This window comes from Brassica oleracea, chromosome C6 (genome assembly GCF_000695525.1).
Source record: "Brassica oleracea var. oleracea cultivar TO1000 chromosome C6, BOL, whole genome shotgun sequence".
NCBI lineage: Eukaryota > Viridiplantae > Streptophyta > Magnoliopsida > Brassicales > Brassicaceae > Brassica > Brassica oleracea.
In genome coordinates this window covers 16,385,620-16,401,036 of record NC_027753.1, presented here as the reverse complement: position 1 = coordinate 16,401,036, position 15,417 = coordinate 16,385,620, and the positions used below count along the sequence as shown (strand labels likewise).

The following is a 15,417-nucleotide window of genomic DNA, read 5'->3' as shown; positions in this document are numbered from 1 at the left end:
ACCTCAAATCAATCATTCAAATTTTAAGCAATATGAGATTTAAGGTTTCAAGGCCTTTAGGAATTTAAAACGAGATTTAGGGTTTTAAACATTTAAGTGGCCGATTTTGTCAACATGAGGTTAAGGGTTTCAAGGCCTTAAGATTTTAGTTTCGAGATTCAATCAATCTATTAATCTTAAAACTCAGATCATCAATCATTCAATCAAGCAAGAACAATTTAAAATCGATTTCAAGCTTTAGGGTTTTAGGGTTTTCGATTCCAAGATTTAGGGTTTTCATAATTCAGATCAGAACAATCAATCAACATGTTCTAATGGAATCGATTTCAATCTAGTGATTATAAGATGATCAGTTTTAGGTTATACCAGTTTTTAGGGTTTATCAAGAACATTGGATTTCCATAATAATGGATTAGGGTTTTAGGGTTTGATCATTATGTTCTTAGGTTAATCGGTATACCTTTGTTTGTAGGGTTGAAACCGGACCACCAAAGAGAACGGATGAACCTCGAGCTGCACACGGACGGACGCGAGCTGGCTGTCGTCGGATGCGAGTTGAACGGGACGGGACGCGTCTGCTTCCTATCGGGTTCGCGAGCTGCTTCCTATCGGGTTTGCAAGCGGCTGATCGGGATTGCGAGCTGGTTGATCGAGAACACGAGCTGGCTGTGATGCGAACGGAAGCTGAGGTCGTCTAGGATCAGGAACACCTTAGGGATCGAGCTGATCGGTTGCTGACGAGCTGGAACGCGAGCTAGGACAAATTAGGGTTCGTCAGAATTAGGTTAAAGTCGCCGGCTAGATTAGATTTAAGGGATTGGCGATTTTAGCTTAGATTGCAGAGAACAATCGTGCTGATAACGTGTTGTAAAAGAATGGGAATTCTATGTCTTTCATTAATGAATAAGGCATCCCTTATATAAGGTTTACAAGATAGAGATAAAAGGAAAGAGTACAAATTCTAATCCAACTAGATTTAGGATAACTACTAAATACATAAATGGAAAGATTACATATACAAGGAAAATGAAATAGGATTTCCTTTTCTCTAAAGCTTGTGGCCGCCTCTCTCTCTCTCCTCTAAGGCATGCGGCCGCCTCTCTCTCCTCTCTCTAGGGTTTCGGCTATGTCTCTTTCTTCTAGGGTTTGGGCCGGTTATGGACCGAGCCGGTTATGGACCGGGCCGGTTATGGACATTCATCACTTGATTTATAACAGGAGACATATATAAACATTTTCTCCATAGTCAATTCCGGATAAGCTTGAAAATTAAATAAGTGGTTGAAAATGTTGAACAGAGACAACCCATATGACATGAATTCAATCCCATATTAAATTCATTTGGGGTGTGACTGGTAACCATCGAAGAACATTAGGAATGAATAGGAAAAGAATGAATATGAATAAAATTTTGGGAATGATAAGGAATGAGGATTCCTTATCAAAATTAACAAGGTACAAATTTGCATTATAATTCTCTACAAAAAAAAAGAAATGAGAAGGAATGAAGAGGAAAAAATATTTCTCATGAATGGTAACATTTTCGAGGAATGTTAAGGAATGCAGTGTTCCTGTCATATTCTATTGGTTACCATTATTGTGAATAACTTTTTTTAATGTATGTTTGTGTAGTTAGAATGCTTTTGGATAGTTTCAAATGCATAATAATTCCAATTATGTAACGTATCGAATGTTTTTTGGCAAGAAGTAAAGATACAGTTAATCATTTTGTCATATATATTACAAACATATGTGCTACTTTATTATTTCTAAAGTGAGGTAAAATAGACTTTCTATACTTATTAAATCATGCCCATTATAACTTTCGCTATAATATCTCTTATAAATGTAGAATGCAAATTTATACTTCGTCACCATATAAATTTTAAAAATGTTTGCTTCTATAAATTATTTCAATGCGATATTACATTATGATAAAAAGATTAGACGAGTCATTTTGTTATAATTTGAAAAGACTGAATTCAATGATCATTCAATAAATTTTTTATTGCGGGTAATCACATAGTACTGAGATTAAAAGGCACACTCTAAACAAATTAATACACACTCGAGGCAATAAGTTTGCCTAGAGCTGGAAATTTTAATCATTGCCCGCGGGCCCCGCCCCGTTTGACCCGCCGCGGGGTGGGTGCGGGTTTGCCTAATCAAACAATTCAATTAACAGTCGAACAAACTCTACGAATTTCCCCATTCACCCCTGTCTTCACACCAATATTACTCATCTTCACCATCGACCTCGCAAACTGAGCATTGAAGCTGTCTCTAGAAGCCATAAACTCTTGCACTATAGTTCTAGTCGTTGGATTAGTCCAAAGAAGGTGATCGGATTGAAGAATTCCCCTGCCGCGACTAAGATTGTTGAAGAATGAAGTGTCAAAAGTATTGCCACTTCCGAAGTCGAGATCCACGCGGGTTGATGCATCTCCGTTTAGAGGACAAAGTCTTTGGAGGTCTGGTACGAATGTTTGGTCCATGGTTGGATCTGCTCTGTTTCTGGTCGTGTTGAATATTCTGTTTGTGAAAAACCCGCATGCTGCTGTTCCAATCGTGTGTCCTCCTATTAAAATCATACATCCCTATACTCACTTTAATTACAAATATATATGTAAATGTAACCGAGAATAGTCATTTACAAAATCGGATCAGAATTGTATCAACCGATCCATACTCCTCTTTAGTTTGGTAATGAAATTTTAAAAACATAAAATTCAAGCTGAAAATGAACCAAAATGATATTTGTTTATCCACCTAGCTTCCACATATCACAATACCCCGACATGAAAAGTGTCAATGAACTTCCGGAAAAAAAATGTCAACGAAACATACAACGAAATAGTATGTTTGATCATATGATAGACTTGGTATATATATATACTAGGTGTTTTCCTGTACCATGTGTTGTAATTTTTTGTTAAAAATTTAAATTATATTAAAAATAAAATTTATTAGTTTTGTCGATTTTATTATTTTCTTACTGATATTTTAATATAAATTATATTTAATTGAACAAAAAAAATTAAAAAAATATTTTAAATTATATTTAAGAGTATATATGTAAATATTTAAAATTATAATCTTAGATAAATAATTTCTTTAAATATATTAAATCAACTTGTATAAAGTTAATAAAATTAATATAAAAATTGCATAATTATCAAAAATTAAAACTAAATAGTATTTATAAAATTATAAAATTCATAGATATGTAAGAAACTAATGATTTTACGACTAAAAATTATAGAATATTTTGAAAATTTTAGTAATAAAATTGTATAATTATAAAAATAGAATTAATTAATATTTCGAATTTTTTAATGTTATATTTGAATATATTTATTTTATTGATGATGTATTTTTAATTACCATACTCTAATTTTTTTTTACCAAAAGTATAAATCAACAATATATGTAATGTATGAGTTATTACCATATATTAAATTTTTTACCAAAAGTATTAACCCACATTAAATGTAATTGTCAATGTTATATTTAACCATAAGCCATGTCATCAATTTTAATAGCCATGTCACATTTTGTGAAAGTGATTGTAGATAATACATGTGTTAAATCCCTTTTTAAATAATGTCTAGAGAATATTTTATAGGCTTGGTATATTGTTCAGGCTAATTTTAATTTAATTTTTAAAAAATCGATATTCAGTTAACTAATTTATAAGATGAAGTTAATTTTAAGATTATGAGTCTAATCTAAGTACGCGTGAAAAGAGTGAAACACTTGTTTGGGACCAGAATCTTGAATTTGGTAAAAGTTACTGACCGACGAGAGCGACAAGATCGCGAGTGTTGAGGCGGAAGGCCGCGAACTTCCTTTGTTGAACAACCACGGAGTCACTTGGAGAAGGAAGATTGTTAACGTTCGTTGCCAATGAAACTCGTCCATCTCTGCGTCCTGTTGGGACTTGCCAGCTTTGTCCTTTCGTCTACATGCACCCATGCAAACGTCATATGAACTTCTTTTTTTTTGGTAAAAACGTCATATAAACTTTATAATTAATAAGTATCTCATATACATCTGTTAACTAAGATCTCTATTGTTACATATCATATCTTTTCAGATGCTGTTAACTTGCATGCACTATGTATTTCCCTTCAAAGGATTCTACAAATTTTAGCGTTCCACATACTTATCAAAAAAAAAAACATTAGCGTTTTAACCAATAGACCAATTTTTAATTCTAAACGTAAACGCCAAACGCATATACAAAATAAACAAACCCTTTCTTTCTGTTTGCAATTTGCCAAAAAAAATGTTTTACTATAGTAACATAAATATAATTTCACATTAAAACAGAAAACGCAAAGTTGGCATCTAAAATAATTTGAGGCATAATTCTCCCTTCATTCTTTTGTATACTTACGAGGGCGATTGAATCACGAGCGGCTAAGGTTAAAATATCGGCACAAGAGACAACACCAGGACAAGCGGCCTCAAGCTGCGTCTTGGCATCGTCAATTACTTCAAAACCACGTAGGTTAAAGTTTGCACCAGCGGTTCTTTCGGTGTTAGGTCCTGATATAAGCACTGAACCATCACAACCCTGGACAAAGCAATCGTGGAAGTGCATTCTTAGTAAACCAGGTGCAATCTTTGGATCTGAACCAAAATGAGTTGTCACAGTGGTCCGAACAATGGTCTCGGCGTTAGGGCATGTGGTTGAGTAGAACCCGATCCTCGTACCTTGGCCACAAACCGCAGTGATACAGCTAAGGAAGACTATGAACGAGAATAATGATCCGACCAAACCCATATTTTTCTGTGTTTAGAAAAAATCTCAAGTGTGTGTTTGAGTTTGCTTAGATGCATGTGAAGTGATACCAGAACGTGAGCAACTTATAAAGATATTGAGAGAACTAGAGAAGTCGAAGGATAACGTGGAAGTCAATGTAATCGGCTACACTGTTTGTATAAAGGATGACCTTTTAACAATTCGAAACAGAAAAGCGCGTTTCTAAGCTGGCTCCGCGCGTTGACGACTGCAGAGCATGTTGGGTTTGTTTCTTTCTTTTGTTTGTTTCTGTAAATTGATTATGTAATCATTTACATTGAATGTGACCATAGAATATTCCTCTCGTAAAAGTTAAGTTTTGATCATGGAAACTCGCGTACACTGGAGGATGATTTTTTTGTACTTCAGGATGATTTTAATTTTAAAATGCACCGTCTTTGGATTGGTTGATAGAATAAAGGATATATTATCCGATATTTATGATACCAATGTAGCATTTTTTTATGATACCAATGTAGCATAAAGTTAAAAAAAGGTTCACAGATATCTACCGAGTGAGATACGTTTACTTACAAATATACCATGTTCCTTTCAGTAAGAACATGTAATGTTTAAGTAACCAAATAGCCTGAGCTTGACACGCATAAGTTGATGTTGACACATATTCCGCTTCAGTCATTGAAAGAGTGATGATGGACTACTACTTTGATGATCACTAAATCTTCATCCATGAGAAAGACACACCTTGAAATATTGTTTCTAATTAATATCAATATCCCCAGTGAAATCATTATCAGTATATACCAGAAAATCTCCAGTTCCTCCGTTCTCATACTAAATTTCAGATTCCGTAGTACCTCTTTGATATCTGTTAACTCTTTTAGTTTCATGCAAATGTAACAATGTGGGTTTAGACATGTATTTTCTGAGAAGACATACATCAAATTGCATATCAGGACTTTTTGATGTGATATACATAAGACTCTCTATATATGATATGCTTGTAAGAGATCTCATGAACTTGTTCTCTTCGCTCATTTATGTCAAGTTTGTTTCCATGCGCCATCAAATTGTACACATTAATTGTTACAGGTGTCCATCTCAAACCATTTCATAACTTACAATGTAAACTTTGGTTGAGACATGTGTATTCCATGTGACGTTTGTAGTACTTCAACTCCTAGAAAGAAATTCATTTTTCCAAGATCAGTGATGTCAAACTCCCTATGTATTGAAAACTCGAATACTTCCATCAATGGCACATTGTTTTCTCTGTAGATAAGACCACCCACATAAACACTCACAAGCATAAGTTACCTTGTTTATTCACTTTGAAGAACAAGGTCTTTTCATTTTGTAACTTCAGGAAATCATCTTTGATGAAGTATTCAGGGCCGGCTTATTAGGGGGACAAGCGGTGCGACCGCCCCGGGCCCAAGCCCGTGTCCCTCCGTATAATACTAATTAAGGAGCCCAATTTTTTTATAAATCTGTATTTTTATATATAAAAAATTATAAATATAATAAATAAAATTGAAAATGGTCCAAATTATTTGATATGTATATAGTTTTATTTTCATTACAAAATATTACTGATTAAATTTTAAAAATATTTTAAGCGTTATCTACATATAAATTTTACAAGGTAAAAAAAAATATTCGCTCTAGGACCCTTAACAGTGTTGAGCCGGCCCTGGAAGTATTCCTCAATTATGTTGAACCAAACCCTTGGAGTCTGCTTTAACCCAGATAATGCCTTGTGAAGTTGAAGATTTTTGTCTTCACTCCCTTTAATCATGCATCTCTTTGTTTATTGTATGTATACATCTTCCAAGAGAACTCCATGAAGAAAGGATGACTTTACATCTAGTTGGTAGATGTTGCAAGCTTTTTGTTCTATAGTAGCTAGTATCAATCTATCCATCCGAGCAACCAGTGAATATATCTTTGTATAATTAATGCGTTGATCCTGAGTGTAGACTTTAGCTACCAATCGAGCTTCGTGTTTTGTTACTTATCCAAGCTAATTGAGATTAATTTTGTAAATCCACTTTATTCCTATGTATTTCTCTTCACTTGGTAAAGTTTAACGTTCCAATGTTTGATTCTTGACAATGGATTTTAATTTTTCATCCATAGCTTCCCTCCTTTTCGAACTTCTTTATGCTTCTTCACATGTTGCAGAATCACAAGAGTTAAACTCCACCATGTTGACTTCATCCTCTTCTCTTGTGATTTCACTTCTTGTGGCATATATAGTCATTCAAATAGCGTGAAGGTCCGATTGTTTTTCTTCCCTCCCTAATTTTGAGGGGTAGCTCGTTCTGAGTTCCTTCTTCAATACATGCTTGTTATTCAGCTTGAGTTTCATTGTTAAATTCATCACCTGAATCTGCCCCATCATTGTCCTCATCATTTATTTCTTCACAAGTCTTGTCTTCATCATTACATGTCCACTCAACATCAGAATGGTGATTTTGTTCTCCTTCGTACTTCCAGCCTTTTGTTTCCTCAAACACCACATCGACACATCTATTCTTGTAATAAGCTTCTTAGTGATTGAATTGTACAATCGTCGGTAACCCTTTGGTTTTTCTGAGAAAGAAAATAACAAACACAGTAAAATTTTGTCTTTAAGCTTACTAAAGTTTACATCTGGAATATTGACATATTCAAAGCTTCACCATACACAAAAATCCTTCACATTAGGCTTAACCTTGTTCCATGCCTCTTGTGGTGTAACATTCTTCACATCATTCACTAGACATGTATTGAGGAAATATAATGTCTAGATCACTGCTTCTGGCCAAAAACTCTTGGCTACCTTTCTTGTTGAAAGCATGGACCTAACCATATTCATCATTATGTAGTTCTTTCTCTCTACAATGCCATTATGTTAAGGTGTGATATATCCTAGATTTTTGTACTTATTAATATGGTTTTTAGTAGTTTTCTAGGCTTTTTGGAGTTTTTATCTATGTTTTCATGTATTTATATGTGCTTGGATGGTTTGGGAAACTTTAGTGAAACTTTGCAGGGATTTTAAGGGATCTTCGTGACGATTTGAAGCAATACGAGTGCATTGTAGCTGGGGATCGATCGATCACATTCCATGGCAAATACGGATCGGTCAATCCCATGAAGAAGCAAAGCCATCGAGCAACAAGATTACATCGATCGATTGGAATCAGCACACAACTGAATCGATCATTTGGAACACTCCGAACAATGTGGTCGACCGATTGGACATATGCATCGATCGATTAAGTCCAATTGATCAATGGGCCAAACTTACGACCAAAGCATCTTACGGACGTAAACATATCCATCGATCCAAAACCCGGATCAATCGATGGGACTCGCACGTGATGACCTGAAATTTCTTTTTTCTTGTTTTGGTTTGGCTTTTTTCCCAAAAGTGCCCCTTGTCTATAAATACCTATTAGGACGTAAATTAGAAGAAAAAACTTTATTTTTGCAGCGGATTATTAGGTTTTTGAGTTGAGGAGAGACAAGTGATTATTCTTCTAACCCTAGTTGATTCTCTTTAATCCAATTATGTTTTCTATGATGATTTGTATTTCTGCTTCTATGTCTGAGTAGATCCACTGTTATGTTAAAGGTTTTCAATGGAATTGAAGAGATTGAATGTTTAGGATTGATATATTAGGAATTTACATTGGAGTTCTTCACCGGAATTGGTCATTATGCATTAACTTCATTGATCACTTAGTCCACAAACATGAACTTTTCACTTGAAGTATGAGAATCATATCCACCACTTCTGTGTCACCCATCACTTCTCCATTACTTCTCATCTGATTTGTGATGGCCAAGACACACGGAGTATTCTCCACTTTCTCAGGTTCGTTCATCTCCACCAGCTGAAAACCTCTCATGAGTTTATGAAGCAATGGCTTCTTCACACAAGCCATTGGAGTTCTTCACCTGGATTGGTCATTATGCATTAACTTCATTGATCACTTAGTCCACACACATGAACTTTTCACTAGAAGTATGATAATCATATCCACCACTTCTGTGTCACACATCACTTATTCATTAATTCTCATCTGATTTGTGATGGCCAAGACACACTGAGTATTCTCCACTTTCTCAGGTTCGTTCATCTCCACCAGCTGATAACCTCTCATGAGTTTATGAAGCAATGGCTTCTTCACACAAGCCTTGCCTCTAAACTTTGGTCGTGAATTTGTTCAAACGTTAGGGTACCCTATCAATGGATTGATACATGTAATATTTGACCTTGTGGTTGTTGGTTTTGACATTTTCGAGTTGTTGTATTTACTCCAGTGTTACGATTGGAGTTGTTTTAACTCCTCGAATCCATTCTCAATCAAACTCCACCATCACCTGATTTGGAAAAATTTCTCCATGACCTCACTCCAATGGTTTCGATTCCCGTTGAATTGAGATAGTTTCATCTTCTCATCTCTTATCTATTCTCACTTAGAAGCTGCGGCTTCTCTGTGATCTCTTCGTCTACTACCATTTTGAAAGGATCTAATGCTCCGTATTTTAGAATCTGAATTGTGCATATTTATTAATGATAGAAGGATGACTTATGTAGCCTTCATAATAACTGAAATTTCATACAGACTCTTAAAACATAGTGCTAACTAGTCTCACCATAAGACTTGGTGCTTATTCGAAATCCAACAAATTTATCTAAGATATTGAACGTGAAACTTTAGCTCCTATTATTCCTGTTTGATTTTCTCCAACAATATTATTAACAATATATATATATGATCCTCACTTGCTTTAGCAAAAAAACATTATGCAGCTGAGATTGGGCTTAACCGTTAGCTAGATTTTGATCTACAATTTCAAAACATGAAATTACTGTTGTTTACAAAATTTTATTTAGTAGAAATATAATTGCATCCATAATTTATGATTTAAGTTTTATATAACTTTTTTTTAAATTTATGTATATTATTCATTTTAATTAGCTTTCTGAAATTTAATTTTTGAATTCTAAGAAAAATTATAAACACTATTCTATATAGATTATCTACCTTTAAATATTTTAAAATTAGATAAAAACAAGGATAATTTTCATGTTTACAATTTTGTTGGTACCATTATTCATGTTTACCATCACTGAAGAGACATTTTCAAAAACAGAAATTAGCGTGAATACATCCAAATTTATATCATATTTGTTGTATAACCCTCAAATAATGAGTTCATTTTTATGACTGTTTTACCCCTATGAGCTACCTCCCCCTACATTGCATAGAGTATATGTATTCTGGCAGAAGACACCGATCGACTCATTGGACAATGCAATGTTTTGACGATTTTCCAAAAACAATCAAAACAACACCAATTGCGTATCAGCTTCTCTCTTCTCTTCTCTCCTCTCACTTCAAATGAACCAGTTTCACATTACATTGATTAATCATTTTTCTCTCATTCATCTTCAAATACACAAGAGTTTGACAAAAATGAATCCGAAGAAAAGCTTGTGACAACGAAGAATAATTTTTACCTTGATTTTGAATCTTTCTTACACCATTATTTCTTATTATTTTCTGCATCTGACAATTTAAAATAATTTTTACCAAGTTAGATTCTAACTTGTTTTTCTTGTTCTATTGAATTTATTGAATTTGTTTGATTGTTCTGCCTAAAGAGATTTGTTTGGTGGTGTAGGTGAAAGTTATGTTGAATCTAGAGCTCAAACAAAACAGATTTTTGGTGAGCTTGAGATTATTAATTTCAACACTTTCTTCGGATTAATTTCAATATGTTCTTGAGGATCTTCAGTTTTATCAACAAATTATATTTTATATGATAAATGATTTCTTACATGTTACATGTTTTGTTAACTGATACATAATTTGATACCGAAGAATTCATAATTGTTTAACGTAATGTTACAAAATACTTGAGGTTAATGGGTACATGATTTGTTTAGCTGATAAATGGTTTGCTAGCTAGTACATCGTTTGATACTTGGTTTATTAGCTGACAAATGGATTGATATATGTCTTTGAATTAATACGTTACAGGATAAGTTAGTTGTTATCCGATAAACGATTTGTTACTTGGTACTTGTGTTGTTAGCTGATACATAATATGATACCAAAGAATTAATAATTGGTTTGTATGACATTACAAGAGAGTTGACGTTCATTGATACATGGTTTGTGTATATGATAAATGGTTGAATAAATAGCTTGTGAACTTGTACATTTTTGATACTTAGTTTGTTGGCTGACAAATGAGTTGATACATGGTGTGGATTAATAAGTTGTTATCTGATACATTTTTGTTATCTGGTACAAGTTTTGTTAGGTGTTTCATAATTTTCCGGAACCGTAATTGGTGACGGTTGAAAGATTGTGAAAGAAGATTGACGACGACGTCTTTATGTAGAGGAACCAAGTTTTTATCAGATTGATTGTTATTCAGATTTTTTTTTGCAGTTTATGTATTTGTTTACAAATTTTTATTTATAAAATTTCGCCTCTAACTTTTTAGTATTTGTTTAACAATATAGATAATCATTAATTATAAAATTTCTCTAATATTTTTTATCAGTAAATTTGAACAGATGTACTGATTACAATGCCATTTACATACTAATGTTATAGTTAATTAGTTAGTTTAGACGTTAATATAATTTATAACTTCTAATATTAACAGTTAGCATTCTACTTTCAACTACGTATGACTCATCTGCTTACACTCTATATTTAACGATACTTATTATTGTTATCATTTACCGAAAACTTTATATGCTAACATTTTATACAACAATTAACATTGTATAGTAACTTTCAATACTCCAACACAATAAACATATATTTAGACATCTAAAAATTGAAGTAGACATAAATATATTTACATCACTTTATGCAAACTATCAAAGTATATGGTGTATTTTTCGTCGTTAGCGTCTAATACTATTTTTATATATACATATTTTGATATGTTAGCCCATACATGTTAGATGATATAAACTACTATGCCTTAGAGGTTACACATTACATTAATTATAATTTGACCACAAATTAGTTTTCAACTAACATAATGTGTACCCGATAAATTCTATAGTTACACGCTTTGTAAGCCTGGTAACGTTTGGCAACAACAAAGTTAATCATTAATATATATTGGATATGTAACACAACATATTAGCTGCTACAGAATATCTTATCAGTAACATAATCTCGATTTGATCTTCACTGCTTTATCCAACAGTCAATCGTCTGCCCCGCCGTCCATCTCTGCAGTCTGACACATGTCTCGTACTACCGCCGAATCTGTTCTCGACAAAGTGAGGGCATTTTCCTCTGCACAGTGTCACTTCTTTTTGGGTTATCCACAGCCATGGGCATTTGGTCAATTTGGGTCTTCGTTGGGTATACTACACCCATTGTTCCTTTAATAAATAAAAAGTTAAAAAAATTAATTTTTTTAAAGTTTTCTAATTATACTTCTTCAAATTCAAACTTTTTATAATTTTTTCTTTTTGATCTTTTTCGAATATTTTTTAATTTTTTTAAGTATTTATTTATTTATGTATTAAAACCCTAAAATCCATATTCCAAAAACCTACTCCACCCTAAGTCTAGATTAGTTAACCTTAGGGTTATAAATGTCTTTTTTCCTCTTTGAAAGTGAGTGTTAAAGTGGTTAAGGTAAACATAAAAAATGGTATTTTTGGCAATTTCCCTAAAAACAAATTATGAGAAATATAATTTTTAGTTTTGTTACATGTGTATAAGTTTAGATATAACTTTAAAATTTGTGAAATAATGCTAAAGCGTTAATTTGAGATGATAATATATTCATATTTTATAGTTATGAAGAGTAATTTTAATATAAATTACAAAAATATATTCAATAAACTAAACCATGCTACAGTAAACTATAATAATTTAAAATTTTATTTTATTTTTTATTGAAGTGTAATAAGTATTGTGTTGGTTTATATATATTTTTACGGAATAACTTATGTTAGGAAATAAAAATATATATTTTATGATCTAAAACGACACATTAAACCACATTACTTGTTATTCTTGAAGTTAATTAACAATTTTGAAAGTTAAAAACACATTTTGAAGTAACTTAACACTCTTGAAAAAACAATTGTTACAAAAACTAATGGAGAAGAATTCTCCCGAAGTCTTTTCCTAGCAGTCTTCTTAAAAAGTCTTCTCTCATTAGTTAGAAACATTAATAAACATGAATGTTGTAACCTCGTAATTATCACCAATTATGTTCTGAATTTCATTCAGAAGCCTCAATATTGACTAAATACACATGAAATAACAGGAAAATCTTAAAAAATCATTTTAAATTATGAGAAAATGAAAGTTTAATAAACAATGACGTAGAAGTCTTCCACGAGAAGTTATAGAAGTATTCCATTTTGGTCATTTTTGCAATTGAAAATTTACGATGGAAGACTTCTTCTAATACAAACTTCTTCTAATGCAGATTTCTAGAGAAGTCTTCGTTTGTAAATACTGGAATACTTTGGTTTTTGAAAAATTCTCGATAATACCGGAGAAGACTTCTAAAGAAGTTTCCTCCGATAAGTAGGTTAGTTTTTAAATTGACCGAAGTTTTGTAGATATTTGACTTTTCCAAAAAAGACTTCCAAAGAAAAATAGAATCCGTTGATGTCCTCTTCTACGCCTTCAAATAATGGGCTTCACCAAAGCCCTCCTCAATCAAGAGTTTACATGCCAATCGGCTTCACCGAAGAGACTACCTATTTCCTCGGATCGATCGAACACGCAGTCACGACATGATATATCCGAAAAATTGTTGAATTTGCCGTCATAGATCGACCTCCCCCATTCAACGCAATACTTGGGAGAACTTGGCTCTAGAGCATGAAGGTGTGGTACCGTCAACTTATCATCAATGCCTAAAATTCCACACCCCAAAAGGAATCGAGACTATGCGGAAGTCAAAAGATCTTGATAACCTGCTATCAGGCAAGCTTCGAAGACATCAAGCCCCCATCAACCTAACCTGCCTTAAAGCTTGATACCTAGAGGAGGGTACGCAGGCAGCTCGAGCTCGAGCCCAGCCGCCCCTTCCCAATGATAATATTCGCAAAAATTAGAACCCAAAACTCACATTTCCAAGAAATTAGGTCAAAGACCTGGTCCCAATTAACCAGCATCAGAGAACCCAGCCTTTTTCTGTGCGCAAATTAGTTCGCTCCAACATTCCCGAAGATCTCAAGCGTAATAAAAGACCCAAGAGGTTGCAAACGTCTTCGATGGTATTACAGATGAGCACAGTAAGTTCAACAGGCTATTCACCTTACCCAGACAATCTCCTAGTCAATACATAAAATCCCCCCAGCTTCTCCATCTCTTACACTGCAACCGACGGCCATCAACTTTGGCGCACCATTGACTAGCGAGGAGATCAAAATTTATAATGACTTGTCACCATTTTCAAAAAAAATCTCAGACTTATAGTTTCGCCCGGACTCATATGCTGTTATCCGGGTTTGCTAGATCTAAGTATATTTGTTGTATGTTAGGTGAGGACCATTGGCTTCCACATTCTTTTCCTCTTGTTTTCGTGTTTGATGAAGTCGTGATGTAGCTGATTTTTGGCAGCTCGACGTATCTAGTTTTCTTTTATTTAGCTCTCTCTTAACATTCTTTGGCTCCCCGGGATTGTCATGACTCCCTGAGTAGTTGAAAATTTGATGCATTAGTGATATGTGGATGGTACCACTCACATAGCGTGAATCCAAGGCGTGATGATGATTACTTCATAAACATTCGGGGAGTCTACTACAGAAATCTTAGTGTCTTCTGTGACTTAGCCGACACGAGTTGGGAATCAGCAACTCTTACGGAGTCCATTATCGTACCGTCGATGGCTGTCAAAGGTTGTATTGCCGCCTTTAGTTGTAGGTCGGAAATGTTTAGGCATTCTAGAATATTTTCTGTAGATGATATTAACGGAACTCTCCGTTTTAACCACCACCTTAATTAAATTACCTTCGATTCAGCCAGTATTATCTCTAGTACTAGCGCGTCGTTATGGGGTTCGATCCCTTGCATTTTTTTCGTGAATCTCATGCTCGTCTTATTGGTGTTGAGTACTTCAGTTGCGTCTCGAGAGGTTAATGGCTCTCTTGTGCACTGAGGTCATTGATTCCCCGATCTGCATTATCATGAAACAGGTTTGGTCCCATTATCATGTCGATTGTTTTTTGGGTTACATGAGCTCTTGGAACTTCTGAGCTTGTTGCTTTCTGATCTCGTTTCGTTGGGTTATAGATACTGGGATTCTTTGTGGGCATATTATTGCTACGGGATAGGTTCTATTCTTTATACTTGGTTAGGATGTAAATATGAATATCACGACACTTTTCTGTCGAATGTCCATCAGTTTTATAGAAGTTCCAATCCTGATTTATATTGGAGAATATATGTCACGGTAGCGGGACTTTTTGGTTCCCATGGATTGATGTGCCTCCTTGGTTTGTGTTTGTTACATTGACCTCCGTCATCGCGGAAGCGTGGCTCCGATGATAATGCGCTTTTGAGAGCTATTCCCAAGCTGTCGCTTAAATCAAGATCAGAAACTACATATCTAAACCTTCCGATGAATGATCAAAGTTGGAATAT

The 15,417-nt window shown here is 34.0% G+C and overlaps 1 protein-coding gene across 2 annotated transcripts; it reads right to left on the bottom strand.

The window, feature by feature from the left end:
- Nucleotides 1-1,994: 1,994 nt before the first annotated feature.
- Nucleotides 1,995-4,898, bottom strand: LOC106299020 (peroxidase 62). Of its 2 annotated transcripts, none has more exons than XM_013735150.1 (3): nt 4,400-4,889; nt 3,799-3,961; nt 1,995-2,578 (listed from the first exon to the last, which is right to left on the bottom strand). In XM_013735150.1, exons 1-3 carry the CDS (start codon nt 4,787-4,789, stop codon nt 2,175-2,177), a joined length of 957 nt encoding a protein of 318 aa, XP_013590604.1. In that variant the 5' UTR covers nt 4,790-4,889; the 3' UTR covers nt 1,995-2,174. The 2 variants fall into 2 exon arrangements, with proteins under 2 accessions (XP_013590604.1, XP_013590605.1); XM_013735151.1 differs by having other exon boundaries at nt 2,149-2,597; nt 4,400-4,898.
- Between the last annotated feature and the right edge of the window lie 10,519 nt (nt 4,899-15,417).